The 19,207-nt window shown below is 27.2% G+C and overlaps 1 protein-coding gene across 1 annotated transcript in view; it reads left to right on the forward strand.

The window, feature by feature from the left end:
• Positions 1 to 6,547: 6,547 nt before the first annotated feature.
• The window catches only part of LOC108562903 (protein CYR61-like), a gene marked incomplete at its 3' end in the record, with an annotated part of 40,967 nt that continues 28,307 nt past the window's right edge, over positions 6,548 to 19,207 (forward strand). Inside the window, exon 1 of the mRNA XM_017921403.1 lies at positions 6,548 to 6,659. Within this exon, the coding sequence (XP_017776892.1) occupies positions 6,552 to 6,659 (108 nt within the window). The remainder of the gene's footprint in view (positions 6,660 to 19,207) is intronic.

Here is a 19,207-nt window from a genome sequence, read left to right on the forward strand (position 1 = left end):
TGATTCATTCTATCTATTATAGTTTTCGAGTAAATCAATGAAATGTGAAGACACTTCTTTTTCAGCACTTACCACATATTTCTTCTCCTACCTTTACTTGAATTAAACCAACTACAGCATAAGTACACAAAATTGATAGTTTAATTTAATTATTAATTAAATTCTGCACGGAGATCGTGCAAATCCTTACATCTCTTGCGACTCTTAATGAATTCAATTAATGCAGTTCAGAATCTGCAGTCGACGGATAATTTCCAGTGTTTGCCTTTCGGTATATCCAAATACGGAATATGTAATTCTGGTATGCACCGAGACCGGCGTCATTAATTACCGGCCTCGTATGAACGAATTCCGTGTTGTTACAGTGCAAGTAATCCGTCCGATATAATGAACCGAATTTAATCCGCATCCGCAAGGAAACTAATTACATTTGCAGCATACGAAAACTGTTTTACACTTCATTCATTTCCAACTTTAAATTCTCAATGAAATACAATTTATTGAATCTCTAAGAAAACTAATCAAGAAAAAAAAATACAAAATTATATTGATTTTGTTGATAAATAAGAACGTTTGATCATTTAGATTGAATACAAATCAATACAATTGTTGAATTTATTTTGCATAACAGGAAGAAATCAAGAAAAAATCGTATGAATATAAAAAAAAATAGTTCGATTGAAATGTAGTGAGTGTATATTATTGAATAACGCTTCAATTGAGCGGAGCATCGAATGTGATGTAATCCGGTTATATTAAATTTCATTATTTGGTATATGTCCATTAGCTCTGTTCAATATTAATTGGCGAACGATCCGTGTGGAAATCAATTCCGTGCACGCATTCTGCACGCCCAGCAATAGTATTATTATTATCACCATCATCACTATACAATGCTCGAAATCGCGTGAAGTGAACGTTATGTAACTGTTTATTTATATATATACTACACACATGGAAATAGAGCAAAGAAAAAACTGTATAGATATATATATGAATAGAAGCGAGGGAATACGAGGACTAAACTATATAAATATGTACAGTGTTTATGTATGAGTATACGCTTTTGCGTGTTCACGGGATGAACTTTCCGTGCAGCCTTTATCCGAGTTGCGTGAGCAAACTTTGCACAGTCAACTGTTTCATTTTTGTTTCGTTCCTCTTTTTTCTTTTATTCTTCTTTCATTCAGCATTGATCTACCGTACGTTTCACGTAACAATTGCGTCGCTTTGCGTCACCTTGAAACTACAATTGTCGATAAGTTCATGAACTTCTTCGTTTAGCTCAGGACAGGTTTACATTTCTTGAAATAAGTTAGATTACATTTGATTGGAGAAGTTATGTTACATTTCATTAGAATAGGTTATTTTTCAATTTTGACAGCTAGTTACAGCTTGGAGTAATTTATTAAAAAGTGAATGCTCTGCCTTTTCAAAGATTAATTTTTAGTTCTCTTATTTTTTTGCAGAAAATTACAGCTACAACAATATTATTGCACAGTTGCTATTGCACAAATATTCTGCTTTCATTTCCATGTTAAAACACGTTTATACGATTTATACTTTTCGAGTAATTTATGAAAATGTGAAGACACTTTTTCGAATCTTAATATTTTGTTCTTTCATTTTTGATTATAATTTAAGCCATACGAGCGGATTTAGTAATTTAACATCATATACATTTTATTCAGCAAATATTCAGCTTCCATTTCCATGTTCAAACGCCTTTGTACGATTTATGCTTTTCGAGTAATTTATGAAAATGTGAAGACACTTTTTCTAATCTTCATTTTTTGTTCTTTTATTTTTGACTATAATTTAAGCCAAACGCGCAGAACTAGTAATTTAACATTATACACATTTCATTCCACAAATATTCAGCTTTCATTTCAATGTTCAAACACTTTTATACGATTTACACTTTTCGAGTAATTTATGAAAATGGGAAGACACTTTTTCCAATTTTAATTTTTTTGTTCTTTCATTTTTGACTATAATTTAAGCCATACGCGTGGCGTTAATAATTTAGCATCATACGCATTTTATTTCACAAATATTCAGATTTCATTTCCATGTTCAAACACCTTTACACGATTTATACTTTTCAAGTAATTTATGAAAATGTGAAGACAGTTTTTCGAATCTTAATTTTTTGTTTTTTCATTTTTGACTATAATTTAAGCCATACGAGCGGATTTAATAATTTAACATCATACACATTTTATTCAGAAAATATTCAGCTTCCATTTCCATGTTCAAACATCTTTATACGATTTATACTTTTCGAGTAATTTATGAAAATGGGAAGACACTTTTCAATCTTAATTTTTTTGTTCTTTCATTTTTGACTATAATTTAAGCCGTATGCGCAGAGTTAGTAATTTAGCCTCATACACATTTTATTCCACAAATATTCAGCTTTTATTTCCATGTTCAAACACCTTAACACAATTTATACTTTTCGAGTAATTTATGAAAATGTGAAGACGATTTTTCGAATCTTAATTTTTTGTTCTTTATTTTTTGACTATAATTTAGGCCGTATACGTGGCGTTAGTAATTTAGCATCATACACTTTAATTCCACAAATATTCTGCTTTCATTTCCATGTTTAACCACTTTAATACGATTTATACTTTTCGAGTAATTTATGAAAATGTGAAGACACTTTTTCGAATCTTAACTTTTTGTTCTTTATTTTTTGACTATAATTTAGGCCGTATACGTGGCGTTAGTAATTTAGCATCATACACATTTTATTCCACAAATATTCAGCAATCACTTTTCTATGTCTTATAGTTTTTGAGTAATTTACAAAAATGTTTAATTTTTCTTTCTTTAATTTTTGACAAAGAATTGCACCCAAACGTTTATATTCACAAACATTACACAATACACATTTCTTTCTTTAATATCTATGTTCAATAGCAATTCTAGTCTTTATGGTATTCGAATAATTTATTAAAATTGTTAGTTAGAATTGTGCTTTTAAGCACATATAATATTGATGATTCGTGTGTATTCTAATAATAGAATTATCAGGGAGTCACAACATTAATTAAAAAGCGGTCAAAATCTATATGGACTGATGTGTGGGTGAATAATTGAGATTTCAGGACAGGCGCGAATTAATTCATCGGAACGAAAGATAGGTGGAGTGCATTAGCCGGATTTGGGGATGCACGGACTGCTGGATATTGCATTATTAAATTGGGCCGTTTCGGTGCGATGCGGTGTGGGGAATGAGTGAGGTTCGCACGAGCTTAGCGATGGGAATTATTCACGAAACCAATCTGAACTGAACACTATCGATTCTTCCGTCTGGGCGCAAGAGAAGGAAATAAAACCAACAAAAAAAAATAATAGAAGTTGGCTGTGATTTAAATGATTGAAACGTGGACGATGAAAGAAATAGAAACGACGTTAAGTGGGACAAAAAAGAAAACGCGTCCGGTATCAAAAGCCGAAAAGCTTTTGTCCTTTGTACATCGTGACCTACTTGATTATGCTTTTGTGACCTATACATAATTCGTATTCTATAACGACTGTACAAAGGCTGTGAGAAGACTTTTGATGTAGACAAATGTAACAAAGCTAATTAATTAATGAAGAACAAAATTTATTTGACTTGAATTTAGTAATTGGTAATTAAAAGATATAAAGAAAGGAATTTGTTAAACATCAATTACAACCTTGAACAAGTAAATTTGTAAGTGGATTACATTATTTTATGGATTTACAAGTGGCTAAAAATAAAATCTAGTTGTGATGGGGAGAAAGCTTTTTTTTTCTGCGTTCAGATTAGGTTGTCAAAAGTGGAATCGCCGTTAAGTGAGGGTTGCCTTTGAGCTTTCGGGATTAGACGGCTCGTTTGCTTTCGCGGCGGAAATACTTCTTTTTTTCTCTTTCTCTTTGCTACATTACCTTCATCCGTCCATAGACGAAATGATACAAAATATGCTAGAGAGGGAGAGAGAAAGGGTACGAGTGTCTTCGGCTACAATAATAAAATGTTATGGTCCGTGTGGGTTCAGTGATTGGATGGAAATTGACCCACAAAGTTAATCAATTTTTGCTTCCATTTCATAACTGATTCAAATTCTTAACGAATACAAAGATTCAATTTATTACTACACTGAAATAGGATAATCTATGTAATAGAACTGTCACATAAAACTGACGTAACCTTAAAAGAATAGACATGGCACTAAAATGAAATGGTAACGATTCTTTTATGACATTTCGTACTTTTATTATAGATTTTTTTTTTTATAATTTTAAAACAATTCGCTTCTCAATTTAATTCATTAATATTTAGTTCTCGTATATTAATTAGGTTAGATTTGCATAGTTTACAATATGTCAAATAAAAATTGACATAATCTGAATAGAAAATAAATGGCGATGAAATGAAATTTTATATATTATATTGATCTGGTTAGATTTGCATAGTTTTCAGTATGTCAAATGTCAAATAAAAACTGACGTAACCTCAATATACAGTAAAATTAAATAGTAACTGATATTTTATGAAAAATTGTACATTTATTAGAAAAGTACATTTGGGGGGTTCACTTTAAATAAATGTCAAATAAAAATTGACATAACCTCAATAGAAAATAATTTGTGATAAAATGAAATGGTAACGTTTCCTTTATGAAACTTTGAACATTATTTTTTTTAATAATTTTCCAATAATTCTCTTCTCAATTCCATTCATTTTTATATAATATATTGATCAGGTCAGGTCTGCATAGTTTACAGTATGTCAAATGTCAAATAAAAACTGACGTAACCTCAATATACAGTAAAATTAAATGGTAACTGATATTTCATGACAAATTGTATATTTATTAGGAAAGTACATTTGGGGGGTTCACTTTATATAAATGTCAAATAAAAACTGACATAACCTCAATAGACAATGAAATGGTAACGTTTATTTTATGACACTTTGAACATTATTATTTTTTAATAATTTTCAAATAATTCTATTCTCAGTTCCATTCATTTTTATATAGTATATTGATCAGGTTAGATTTGCATAGTTTTCAATATGTCAAATGTCAAATAAAAATTGACGTAACCTCAATATACTGCAAACTGAAATGGCAACGTATCTTTTATGACAAATTGTACATTTATTCGGAAAATAAATTTGGAGAGTTCACTTTATATAAGTGTCAAATAAAAACTGACATAACCTCAATAAAAAATAATTTGTGATAAAATGAAATGGTAACGTTTCCTTTATGAAACTTTGAACATTATTTTTTTTAATAATTTTCAAATAATTCTCTTCTGTATTTAATTCAATTTTATGATTTTGATCTGGTTAGATTTGCATAGTTTTCAATATGTCAAATGTCAAATAAAAACTGACGTAACCTCAATATACAGTGTAAAATTAAATGGTAACTGATATTTCATGACAAATTGTATATTTATTAGGAAAGTACATTTGGGGGGTTCACTTTATATAAATGCCTTTATGAAACTTTGAACATTATTTTTTTTAATAATTTTCAAATAATTCTCTTCTGTATTTAATTCAATTTTATGATTTTGATCAGGTTAGATCTTCATAGTTTACAGTATGTCAAATGTCAAATAAAAATGACGTAACCTCAATATACAGTAAAATGAAATAATAACTGATATTTCATGACAAATTGTACATTTATTAGAAAACTACATTTGGAGGGTTCACTTTATATAAATGTCAAATAAAAACTGACATAACCTGAATAGATAATAATTTGTGATAAAATGAAATGGTAACGTTTCCTTTATGAAACTTTGAACATTATTTTTTTTAATAATTTTCCAATAATTCTCTTCTCAATTCCATTCATTTTTATATAATATATTTATTAGGTTAGATCTGCATAGTTTACAGTATGTCAAATGTCAAATAAACACTGACGTAACCTCAATATAAAGTAAAATGAAATGGTAACGTACCTTTTATGACAAATTGTACATTTATTAGAAAAGTACATTTGGAGGGTTCACTTTATATAAATGTCAAATAAAAACTGACATAACCTCAATAGAAAATGAAATGGTAACGTTTCTTTTATGACATTTGATACTTCTATTTTACAATATTTAAATAATTCTCCACCAAATTAACTGCATATAACTTCATTATTGTTCAGTATAATTAGGTTAAATTTGTATAGTTTACGTTAATATAAATGTCAAATGCCAAAGTGACGTTAGTTTAATAGAAAAGAAATGGCGGTAAATTTAAATGGTAACGCTTTTTTATGACAAATTTAAATCTTATAAAAACTTTTATAATTTATTTATTTTTATGGTTGATTTGAATGAATAATTAAAGAATTTGTTTTATTTATAAACATTTGTATTGCCCTTTTTTTTTTGTAAAACTATTTCATTTAATTATAAGTTGTATTAAACTAAGAAATAGATTGTATGTAGTGAATCGGAAAGAAAAAAGGGGATAAATAAATAAGGGAAAGGATCGGACGGTTCTGAGCTTAACTGGAATAAATATTCATTGAATCGTGTTTGCAGGATCCAATATGCTGCTGGGAACTGCATTGGTATTACTGCTGAGCCTTTCCGGTACAATTTCCGGGGGCAGACACCGCAGGAAGGATCTCGTGCGTCTGAGAAGGAGCATTATCAATGTAAGTGATGAAGCCTGCGTCTCCTGCTCCCATCTCTTCCTTATCCTTCTGCTACCCTTCCTCATTCTACTTGCTGCTACTGCTGCAGCTTCATCCCTAATGGAACAAGTTGTTCATTCATGTAATCATCTCGTGTAATCGCTCTCCTACATTTATCTGTATTCCATTTGAATAATTGCCCAATGTATCATGCTTTATTAATAATTCTCTAATGATGTAACATTCCCTTAATGGATCTTTGCATGAAATGAGAAGACTTTTAATACAAAGTGCTACAGTTTTTTTTGGTTATTAATGTTTAAATATTAAATGGATAAAAAATATTTTAGTTTAAACATAAAATTAAATTTCACTCTTAAAGTTCTTAATTAGTTTGTATAAAATTATTAGATTAAAATTTTCTAAAAATTATCAAAATGACTAGTATTTTACAAATATTTTCAAAATTGCTAATATTCTCCAAAATATATATGAAAATTACAAATATTTTCTAAAACTGATTAAAATTTCTGTTATTTCAGGTTATATAAATGTCAAATAAAAACTGACATAACTTCAATAGAAAATAATTTGTACTAAAATGAAATGGCAACGTTTCTTTGTATAGTTAACTTTATTATAAATGTCAAATGTCAAAGTGACATAAGTTTAATGGAAAATAAATGGCGGTAAATTTAAATTCTAACGCTTCGTTTATGACAAATTTAAATCTTATAAAAAATATCAAAATTACTATTATTTTCCAAAAAAATATCAAAATTACTAACATTTTCCAACAAAATATCCGAATTACTAACATTCTCCAAAATGTATATGAAAATTTCAAATATTTTCTAAAAGTGATGAAAATTACCATTTCAGGTTATATAAATGTCAAATAAAAACTGACATTACCTCAACAGAAAATAATTTGTGATAAAATGAAATAGTAACGTTTCTTTTATGACATTTGGTACTTATTTTTTACAATTTTCAAATAATTCTCCAAGAAATTGAATTTACATGACTATAGCTTCTTTATCGTTAAATACAATCAGATTAAATTTGTATTGTAGACGTTGTTATAGATGTCAAATGTCAAAGTGACATAAGTTTAATAAAAAAGAAATGGCGGTAAATTTAAATTCTAACGCTTCGTTTATGACAAATTTAAATCTTATAAACAATATCAAAATGACTAATATTTTAACAAAAAAATATTGAAATTACTTATATATTTTACAAATAATATCAAAATTACTAACATTACTATTACCAATTACTAACTTTTTCCAAAATATATATGAAAATTTCAAATATTTTCTAAAAGTGATGAAAATTAATATTTCAGGTTATATAAATGTCAAATGTCAAAGTAACATAAGTTTAATGGAAAAGAAATGGCGGTAAATTTAAATATTAACGCTTCTTTTATGACAAATTTAAATCTTATAAAGAATATCAAAATGACTAATATTTTAACAAAAATTACTACTATTTTACAAAGAATATCAAAATTACTAACATTTTCCAAAAAAAAAATATATATAAAAATTTCAGTTATTTTCTAAAAAAATATCAAATTTTTTAATTAATTATCTAAATTATCTAAATTTTTTTAAATAAAACTATTAGTAATTGAAAAAATTGAATTGTTACTCTGAAATAAAAAATATAATTAAAAATAAACAAAGTATTGAAGTAATTCTATGTTGAACTTGTTTGTATGTTATATAATTATAATTTCAATCACTTATTGAGAAAAAGAAACTAATTGAATTTCTATTGATCCTGATTGAATGTCTTTCATGGTTAATTAATCGTGGATAACAGTGCTTTTCCAAAGTTCACGTCTGTCTAAAGGGAATGAAATGAAATATGAACAACAATCTGATTACTTTGAACGAGACCGTGATAGGAGATGGAGCGTGTGAAGGGTGCATTACGGGATGAAATAAAGTACAATAACTATAAATGGGATGGGACGGTTTCGCGCTGCGAACTAGATATTACATATCTGATACACACATAAAAATTGTTGGAGCAAAGTAGGAAGAATTCGCAGTGATTTATCTCCCCCGAGGCAATACCAATAACATTATTCGATATAAAAATATGAAAAGGGATTGAGGTTTTCTTTTTTTCATTGCTGTGCTTCTTGTTTGTAGCTCGAAGCATCGATTCCGATAGTTCACAAACGAAAATGGGCCTTTTGATTCTATTGTCTTTAGATTGCGATATTTCCTTCCCGTTCGCAGCCAACAGGTGATGCGATGCGATAGAATTGATGGGTAATCGAAGTGTGCTTCTATTTATATACAAACAAAAACAAAAATAACCAGAAAAAAATGATGAATGAAAGACGAATGGAGGGAAATTTAAAAATAGGTGACGTGAAAGCGTCGTTTTCGTTCGATACGTGCGAGCATTCAAATGTGGATGAATGGTGGCCGTCTATTCGTCAGGAAAATAACAAATGAAACGCGAATAAAAAAAAACAAGAGAAATTTATGAATGCCGCGTTTGTTTTGTTTCCTGGCATCGATTTCCAATTCAGAAGGCGAAACAAGGGAGGAAAAAATAACGATATCTGTGCATATATAAGTTTTAATTGGCTCCAAACTATAATAATACAAGCAAAATATATTTGGAATGAAAAATAATCCAATATCAGTATGAAATTGCTGGAATTTTGTTTGATATTGTAAATTATAAAACTGTATGTTTAACAAAAAAAAATAAAGTTTCAGATTTTTTTTTTATTGAATTTATTTCCCAAATTATTGGAATTATTCATAAACAATCAAATTTTGCAGTTTTTTTTTTTTAAAATCAATGATATTTAAACAAAAAATTATAAGAATTTTCCAAATGAATATGAAAATTATTAATATTTAATAGAAAACTTCAATTACTTATATGTATTTTCAATAATATTTTGTAATAAATTCAATACAAACAAATTATAAAAGTTTCAGAAAATTGTACGAAATTTCTTGAAAATAAATTGAAAAGATTGATCATTATAATATTTTCTAAAAGTGATCAAAATTACTAGTATTTCAGGTTATATAAATGTCAAATATTTGTAATAAAATGAAATGGTGACGTTTCTTTTATGACATTTGATACTTCTATTTTACAATTTTCATATAATTCTCCACCAAAATATACTGCATATGAGTATAACTTCTTTATTGTTCAGTAATATCAGGTTAATTTTTTATAGTTTACGTTATTATAAATGTCAAAGTGACATAAGTGTAATAGAAAATAAATGGCGGTAAATTTAAATAGTAACGCTTCTTTCATTATAAATTCAAATTTTATAAAGAATATCAAAATGACTAATATTTTCCAAAAAATATCAAAATTACTAACATTTTCCAAAAAAATATTCGAATTACTAACATTTTCCAAAATATATATGAAAATTTCAAATATTTTCTAAAAGTGATGAAAATTACTATTTCAGGTTATATCAAATAAAAACTGACATAACCTCAATAGAAAATAATTTGTGATAAAATTAAATGGTAACGTTTCTTTTATGACACTTGCTATTTCTATTATACAATTTTCGAATGATTCTCCACCAAATTAACTGCATATAAGTATAGCTTCTTTATTGCTCAATAGGTTAAATTTTTATAGTTTACGTTATTATAAATGTCAAAGTGACATAAGTGTAATAGATAAGAAATGGCTTCTTTATCGTTAAATACAATCAGGTTAAACGTTGTTATAAATGTCAAATGTCAAAGTGACATAAGTTTAATGGAAAAGAAATGGCGGTAAATTTAAATAGTAACGCTTCTTTCATGACAAATTTAAATCTTATAAAGAATATCAAAATGACCAATATTTTCTAAAAACATCAAAATTATTACAAATATTATCAAAATTACTAAAATTTTCCAAAAAAAAAAACCATCAAAATTCCTATTTTCCAAAAGAAAAAAACAAAGTATTTTCTAAAAATTATCATTATTACTAATATTAAAAAAAAGTGAAAATTTTCATTTACGCTTTATATTCTCTTTTCTTTTTTAATACTTCGAAGTGTTCAAGTTAATATATCCACTCAAGTTTCTCCAGCGAAACTTTCAATTTAAAGTTGTTCGTTCTTATCTCGAGTGTATTTCACCATGCAGCAACGGATTTAATTTAAATCTAAACATTTGCTGCATGTCTCTTGCAAACAAACAAACAAACAAACTCAAAACATAACAGCTGCAAGAAGAACGTGCGACGAAATCGATAGTCGGAATGAATCCAGTGTTTCATCATCATCGCGTTTTGCGAATATTATTTCGTGTTGTTTGGTGAGAAAGAAAACAAGAAAATAATCATAACTCTGCCTTTTCCAATTCTCTAAGTAAGCAAATAAAAACTATTTTTCTGAATTCGTTTCTTCGATTAAAGTTCAAACTCAATACACACGCCAACTTTGAGTACTTAACGCAAATAAAAATACATTTACGAATTAATTTCGCCATACATTTTTCTTTTATTTGCTTGAAAACGTTTTTTTTATATCAATATGACAAAATTTGAATAAAAGAAATAACAGAATTCTTTAATCATTTTGTAGATTTTACAATTACCACAGCACATTTGATAACAATTTCAAAACGATTTTTTTCACAAAAACTGAAACAAATTGATCTTTATTTTTCATTGAAAACAAATAATTGTGATCATTTGTGCAATTTTTATTTTTTTATTTGTTATAAAACTACGTGTAGAAATTGTTGAATTTTATTGCAATTATAACTAGTGCTTTTAATTGCGCATTGCAATTACTTGTTATACACTTTTAACGTTTGTTTTCCCTGGTATTTCGATGTGTTAACGACGTTCATTGCAGGAAGTGGGTTCGTTAGTTTGCTGGGTCATTTCCGTTTCCTGTTCGAAATCGGTTGATTAAAGCGTTTGTACTCTCTTTTTTTTTCGGACCTTCGTCCATATTTACATTCCATTTGCACTAATTAAATCTGCCGGCTGTTTGCACAATTTTCGCTGCCTTAATCAGAAATTCTCTCTATCTCTGTATCTGCGTTGGATACCGAATTTAATTCGATTCCGTTACCAAATTGTCCGATCGCACACAATCGGTTTCGAATCGAATTTCGCGTTTTGTTGTGCGTTAAATCGCGTACACTGAAACATTGTAATTTACTTCGATTGTGCAAAAAAACAATATGCAATTATTAGATTTACAAAATTCAAAAATTGCTAAATAAGATCGTAGCAGTAATGAATCAAATTTGTATAAAATCTCTTGAAATATTGAGATTTAGAATTTAGTCTGAAATATAATACAATAGAAGCGTGGAAACGAATTTGTATGAAATCTACTGGAAAACATCAAATTTCAAACTTTAGTAAAAATTGCTATTATTCAACTATAAATATCAATACAAATTTGTATAGAATCTCTTAAAATATTGAGATTTCAAACATTAGTAAAATCCGTGGAAGTAATGAAAACATATTTGTGTAAAGTCTAATGAAAACATGAAATTTCAAACTTTAGTGAAAACTGATATATATGATTATAGAAAACGATACAAATTTGTATGAGTTGTCTTGAAAAATTGAAATTTAGAAGTTTCTGAAAAACGAATCAAATTTTATAGAAATTTACTTAAGAAATAAAATAAATCTATGGAAACAAATTCTGACATTAGATAATTAAGACAATGAAAGTAACATTTTATATATACAAACGTTTTAAAAAAAATTCAAACTTAATTGAATGTAACAAATAAATAAATTTCAAACTGTAGTGAAAACTGATAAATAAAATCACAAAAGAATTGAATCAAAGTTGTATAAAATCTACTAAAAACATGAAAATTCAGACTTTTTGTTAAGCAACAGTGAAAACTTAAAAATATAATCATATAAGAAATAAAATAAATTTATAAAAATTGATAAAGAAGACTATAGAAGTAACAAAACAAATTTGTATAAAACCTACTGAAAACATGAAATTTTAAAACTTTAATGAACTTTGATTAATAAGATTATAGAAACAAAGTTATATATTTTCTTTTATTTGTAGTTTTATTCGAAACTTTTCAAGATAAATTACAAAAATGTACTTTCAACATTGAGTTTCAAATTTTAATTAATTTAGTTTTAATATACATTTAAATCAAATCTACGTAGTGACTTCAAAATAAATTTATAGAAATATGCAAAAAAAATAGAAATTTCTAATTTAATTAAAGTAAAAAAAACTTTATTTTCTTATCTAAGTAAAAACTTGTTGAAACATTTCAAAACAATATTAATTAACATCTAACAAATTAGTATAAAATATCCTGAAAATTAGTACCAAATTCCATCAATGTTTTCCATCAACAAATAATCTTTTTATGAATTAACAATAAATGTACATAAATTATTGTTTGCATATTGGATAATTATAATAGTATTTGGTAAATAATTACGTTTCGTTTAAAATTAATGTAAATGTTATAATATACGATGCGAAACTGTTCGAACTCTGCCTCGAACCAGAATTCATTTCGAAAATCGCATGCAATAATGTCCAATAAAATTAATTTCCAATTGAAACGAATCCGCGCACACAACGCACACGTGTATAAATTCGGTGAAACAGTATCATTATTATTTGCTACTGCGATGTGAGCATCCACCCTATTACCATTAATTCACCGGTCCGAAAACGCAAATAACGACAGTTTAAATAATAAATGTTTACTAATCGAAAAACCATGTAATTATTTTCAACCGCCACACTAAATGGACAGTATAAATTTTATATTCTGGTCATATTTATACTACTTTTTATTGTTTATTAAATGTTATGCTACACAGTTTTACAGCAATTATAATAGTAAATAATGAAAATTTACAGTAATAAATTTCATACTTAATTGAAAAGCTACAAAATAAATGTGTCTAAAATAACATTGAAAAATAAAAATTGATTGATAAATAAAATTATAAAATCTGCTGAAAACATCAAACATTATAACATCTAAAAACTTATTTGTTTCGATAATTCTAAATGAAATTCAGAAAGTCTGTGAAATCTGAAAACGAAACGATAGATAAAAGAAATTTGCATAAAATCTTGTCGTGTCCCGGGATTCAAATATCTCTGGACAGTGTGGAATATCTCGTAGTTATGATATTGTGGAGTTTTTTTTAAGGAATGCTAGAAGTGAAGTTGGAGTTTTTATGATAATAAACACTTTATTGTTCACAAGAAGATTATCAATAACTTTTATGTCTAGATTCTTTTATGCTAGGTTTGTTACTAGGGTTTTTATGAGTCTAACTAGAATTCGAGAGGACTCTCCTCTAAGACTAAAACTAACTTGGACTCTTTAGCACTCTCTTGCATTACATAAACATCCTATTACATAGTAGTGAATTAGCATAGTGGGAGTACAATGTTTGGTAAGGAAAGATAGTTGCTAACTTTCCCTAATCATTAAGTGATTGTCAAATTGTTTTTTTTTTGGTTGCCAACACTTTACTGCACAAATGGCGGCATATTCAAATCTTGCGTTAATTTTGGGACACCCTGTACAATAATACAGTAAAATTTCGCATCAATGACACAGGTGAATTTCAATTTTGATTCAGAATTTTTATTAAATGTATAAAGGTAATACTGAAATAATACCTATAATAACAAAAAAAAAATATAATACAATAATTCATAAAAATATGTAAATTGAGTTGCCTGTAATATTGATTCTTATGCAAACATCTTCACTACTATCAACATTTGTTTATTGTCGTAATGCTTTTGTCTTTTGAATAAACATACACCATTTCCGGTTGACGCTCTTACATTGATGACTGAAAACTATAAGAAACTTAAGTTTTTCTTTTAATTATTATTATAATTATTGGTTTAATTGTTATTCGCAGCTGTTAAATTACACACGTAAATTTACATTTCATTACTTAATAATGATAATTAATAAATTCATTATTTTTTTGTATAACTGTCATGAACGGCCATTTTTTAAATTATAACCTAACAAAACTTTACCATAATACAGTAAAATTTTGCATCAATGCAAAATGTAGAAAGATTTTTTTTTTATTTTCTGAACTAAATATTAAAGTTAATGTAATCTTTTCATTTTATTGTTGGTAATACTTTTATTAGATGAAGAGACATTAAAAAAAATTTAACGTCCCATTAAAATAATTTTATTATACAAATATTTGCATTAATTTGATAATAAACAGTGGTGAACGATGGTCGTTAGCGGTTTGCAGACCGAAAGCATAAATTCGCTTAATTAAACCGTACTTTATAATTTAATTTCACTTAGAGCTGATTAAAGTAAAATTTAAAGCCGTAAAGTAAAATTCAGATGCCTCCCACGAATTATTCATAGATTAATTTTAATTGAAATCCATTTAACGATTATGCCATAATTATAACGTAATCTTACCTTCATACATATAATACAAATTACAATGTTGTTGTTTTTAAATTGGTTAATGAATGTTAATTAGTTTATATCTAATACTTGATAATTAATTTAGAAATTAGTTGTTGTTTTCTTTGATTTTCCCTTCAATACAAAGTAATGTTGAATAATTTTTTGTCAGAGGATTTCAATTATCAATTATGAAACAGTCTCTTTTAATGGAGATTTCATTGGATATTTCCTGTAATTTTAATGTTGGATCGAATTTTGCGGAGATGAAGAAGCGGAGAGAATCCGATCCGATTTGCGAGAGTAAAAGTTAATCAAAACAAAACAGCTGCAATTTCGCTTTTGGATTTCGTTTCAATAATTTTCCCTTCGACGTCGAACGATATTGGATTACGGCCGTAATTGAATTTTCATCAAAGCTTGCTATTATTATTATTATTATTATCAGTATTGTTATTTTGCTTTTTCGCATCCGCGACATCGGAGACGTCCAATTAGTGCGGGAATATAATTACTTGCGTAATTAGAGAAGGTGGAAGCTGAAATGGAGATTCGAGAGCCGCAAAGTACATTTCATCTTTTGATAGAAAGATTACTTATTTAATCGATTACAATCAATTTCCTTGATGTAAAAGGAATTCGTTAATTAATAATTAATTGGTTGATTAATTAAGATTTATCATTTATACTTTGTAACGAACATTTTATTTCTATATCAACTAGGCTATGCTTTATTCATTTGTTTATATCAACTAATTCAGAGGTCGGCAACCCTTGGCTCTTTCAATTATAAATTGCGGCTCAGAAACTTAATTACTCTATCAAAAATAGCGATCACAGAGCTCCCTAGGTAGTTTTAAACAGACAATAACTAAAAATTCGGAGCAATAGTTTGTAACCCTCATATCATTAACTGTGTTATGTCATATTTGAAAATCATGTTATAATACACTCAAAATGGTTACAAATCAGATTTATTCGTACCGTATTATAAAGAAATCAAAGAAAGTAACGTATTGAAATTGCTTTAATAATTATACATTTTATTCAAATTATTGAATTTATAAAAAGCGATATAATAATTAATTTGTTAATTATTCGACATCTATTGGAGTTTTTGAATGTATAAAGTTAATAATAGCTATAATAACAAAAAAATATAATACAATCATTCATGAAAATATGTAAATTGAGTTGCCTATAATAATGATTTGTTATGCAAACATCTTCACCACTATCAACATTTGTTTATTCTCGTAATGCTTTTGTCTTTTGAATAAACATACCACCATTTCCGGTTGACGCTCTTACATTGATGACTCAAAACTATAAGAAACGTAAGTTTTTTCTTTTAATTATTATTATACATTTAATTATTGGTTTAATTGTTATTCGTAGCTGTTAAATTACACACGTAACTTTATATTTAATTACTTAATGATAATTTTAAATTCATTAATTTTTTTTAAATATAACTGTCATTAACGGCCATTTTTTAATTATAACCTAACAAAATACAATTTCTTAACGAAACAAAACTTTGAACTATGTATAAAAAAATATGCTTTTTTTTAATCTGTTAATGTTTTATGATTATTGATTTAGAGAAATTTAACTTAAATTAATTCTTAATGAAATGATTTTGTTTTAATATTACAAATTAATTTTTCTTGATTAATAATAACAACTTTGTAACAAATTTATTAAAGTGTGGACACACTGCTTCTTAGAACCTACATTTCTTGTTACTTCATTAGTTAATAAATACTGAATTACAGTCATACGTTAATAGCTACAAATATTGCATCAAACACATATAATTCTTCAACTATTCATCTTTAATTTCCATATCTAATACTATTTCTATCGTTTATAGTATTTGAAAAATTTTGATAAGTTGTGAAGAATTTTTCGAGACTTAATTGTTCGTTACTTCATTTTTAACAGTAAATTATAGCCAAACGTTAGAATCTACAAATATTACACGAAACACATTTATTTCCTCAAATAATCATCTTTAATTTCTATGTTTAATGTTCTATAATTTATTATAATATTCAACAAATTTATTAAAATATGGAGACAATGCTTTTTGGAAGCTTAATTATTCATTTTTAAATTATATATTAATAAAAATTGTATTGAAATTAGAAGTTTGTATACGTTTATGCAAGTAATTTAAATACGCCATCTTTCAGCAATTACTTGAATTAAATATTTATTTATTTTTTATAATAAATTGACAATAAATTAAACAATTGTTTTATACAAATTTGAAACTGAGATTTGAAAAAAACGATTTAATTTTCTAATTATTGAAAATTGTTTAATTGCTTAAAACACTTTAACAAATTTGGTTTGTACTAATATTTTTATTACAGTTACTTTTCGATGTACTAAGTGGATAGTGTCGAAATTTCAAATTGAAGTTGTCCAAAACATTCGGTGGCAATCGCAAGACCGACAACCGAAATCTCGACTGTATCGAAATCTCGACAACCATAATCTTGACTATTTTAAAATCCCGACTATATCGAAAATGTCAACAATAACATTTTTAAATTATTCCTGAGCGTAGTGATTTTGAAATTGTTATTAATAATAATTAATTACAATTATTAATCTAATTGTATTTGAGATTATTTCATAATTTTAAGGTTTATTATGAATAATTCAACAAAATCAAATAAATTATTAATAATTTATTGTTATTAATAATAAAAGTGTAACACAAGGTGACTAAGCTCCGAAATAATTTAAAAATGTTATTGTAAAAATTTTCAATATAGTCGGGATTTTGATACAGTCGAGATTTTGATATAGTCGAGATTATGGTTGTCGAGATTCTGATACGGTCGGGATTATGGTTGTCGAGATTTTGATATAGTCGGGATTTTGAACGTCTGGATTTCGATACAGTCGGGATTTCGATACAGTCGGGATTTTGGTTGTCGGGCTTGCGATATAGACCCGAAAACATTAATTAAAAGTATTTTTTTTAGACTGATATAATATGATTAATGTATATAACTATGATATATTAATTTTGTATATATCAAATACATTCTGTGTGGACAATTTCAAATGCAGATTGACAGACAGCATTAATTGCGGCCACGAAGGATGTCAATCGACCTTCGGATGATCGATCGTTCCGAGGTCATTTGCAACATTGATGAAGGAGCTGCAACCAGATTAAATATAGATTAATTTGCGATCCGTGTCCTTCGCTATTGATGCTGAAGGGGGGCAGGGGGGGCGGTTCGGATGAAATCGATGGCGGTTTTAATTGTGCTCACTCACACACACATTCACATACTTAGAGTGTACATATGCACATTTACACACATACACCAACTGTCATAGTTTTGGTGGAAAGCAATTTCCACTTGGCGAGAGCAGAACAAGCGCAAATGCGGCCAGAAATGATCAATTAGGTGGGAAGCTCTGGGGCAAATGGGAAATCGAAACGTTGCATAATTATCACCGATCGGAGCTTCCATTGCACAATATTATTATTTAACGCAATCCAGTCTGTTTTGATCAATTTTTAGAACTTTATTTTAACCCTTTATCGCCTGACTGTGACATTTTTGTCACTATTTAAATTATAAAAAGACGTAAAAAGGATCTAAATACTTGTTGGTAGTTTATATTGTATACAAAAATTAGTTTGCAAAACATTCTCACTGTTTTTTAGAAATATTTCCGTTCTAAAAGCTTTAAAATTGTTTGATTAAACTAGTAATATTGTTAATATTTTTAGCCCCCAATTATTGTCAATTATTTCCATATTCAAAGATATTCAAATTGCTTAATTAAATTATGTATTTTGCAACATTTAGTTTCAACTTTTATCAAATAGTTTTATTACAGTTCTTTTTTTTTTTTTTCTAGCTTTTATTGTTCATTCACAACCTGCCATCTCGGGCTATAAGTTGAATGCTATTACAGTTCTTAGACCTGACTTTTGTTAATTGTTTTTTAAGACGTTTTTAAGACGTAAAAAGGATCTAAATATTTGTTGGCAGTTTATATTGTATACAAAAATGATTGGTTTGCAAAACATTCTCACTGTTTTTTTTAGAAATATTTCCGTTCTAAAAGCTTTAAAATTGTTTGATT

The sequence above is a fragment of the Nicrophorus vespilloides genome, unplaced genomic scaffold (assembly GCF_001412225.1).
Source record: "Nicrophorus vespilloides isolate i.1.1-1 unplaced genomic scaffold, Nicve_v1.0, whole genome shotgun sequence".
Lineage (NCBI taxonomy): Eukaryota > Metazoa > Arthropoda > Insecta > Coleoptera > Silphidae > Nicrophorus > Nicrophorus vespilloides.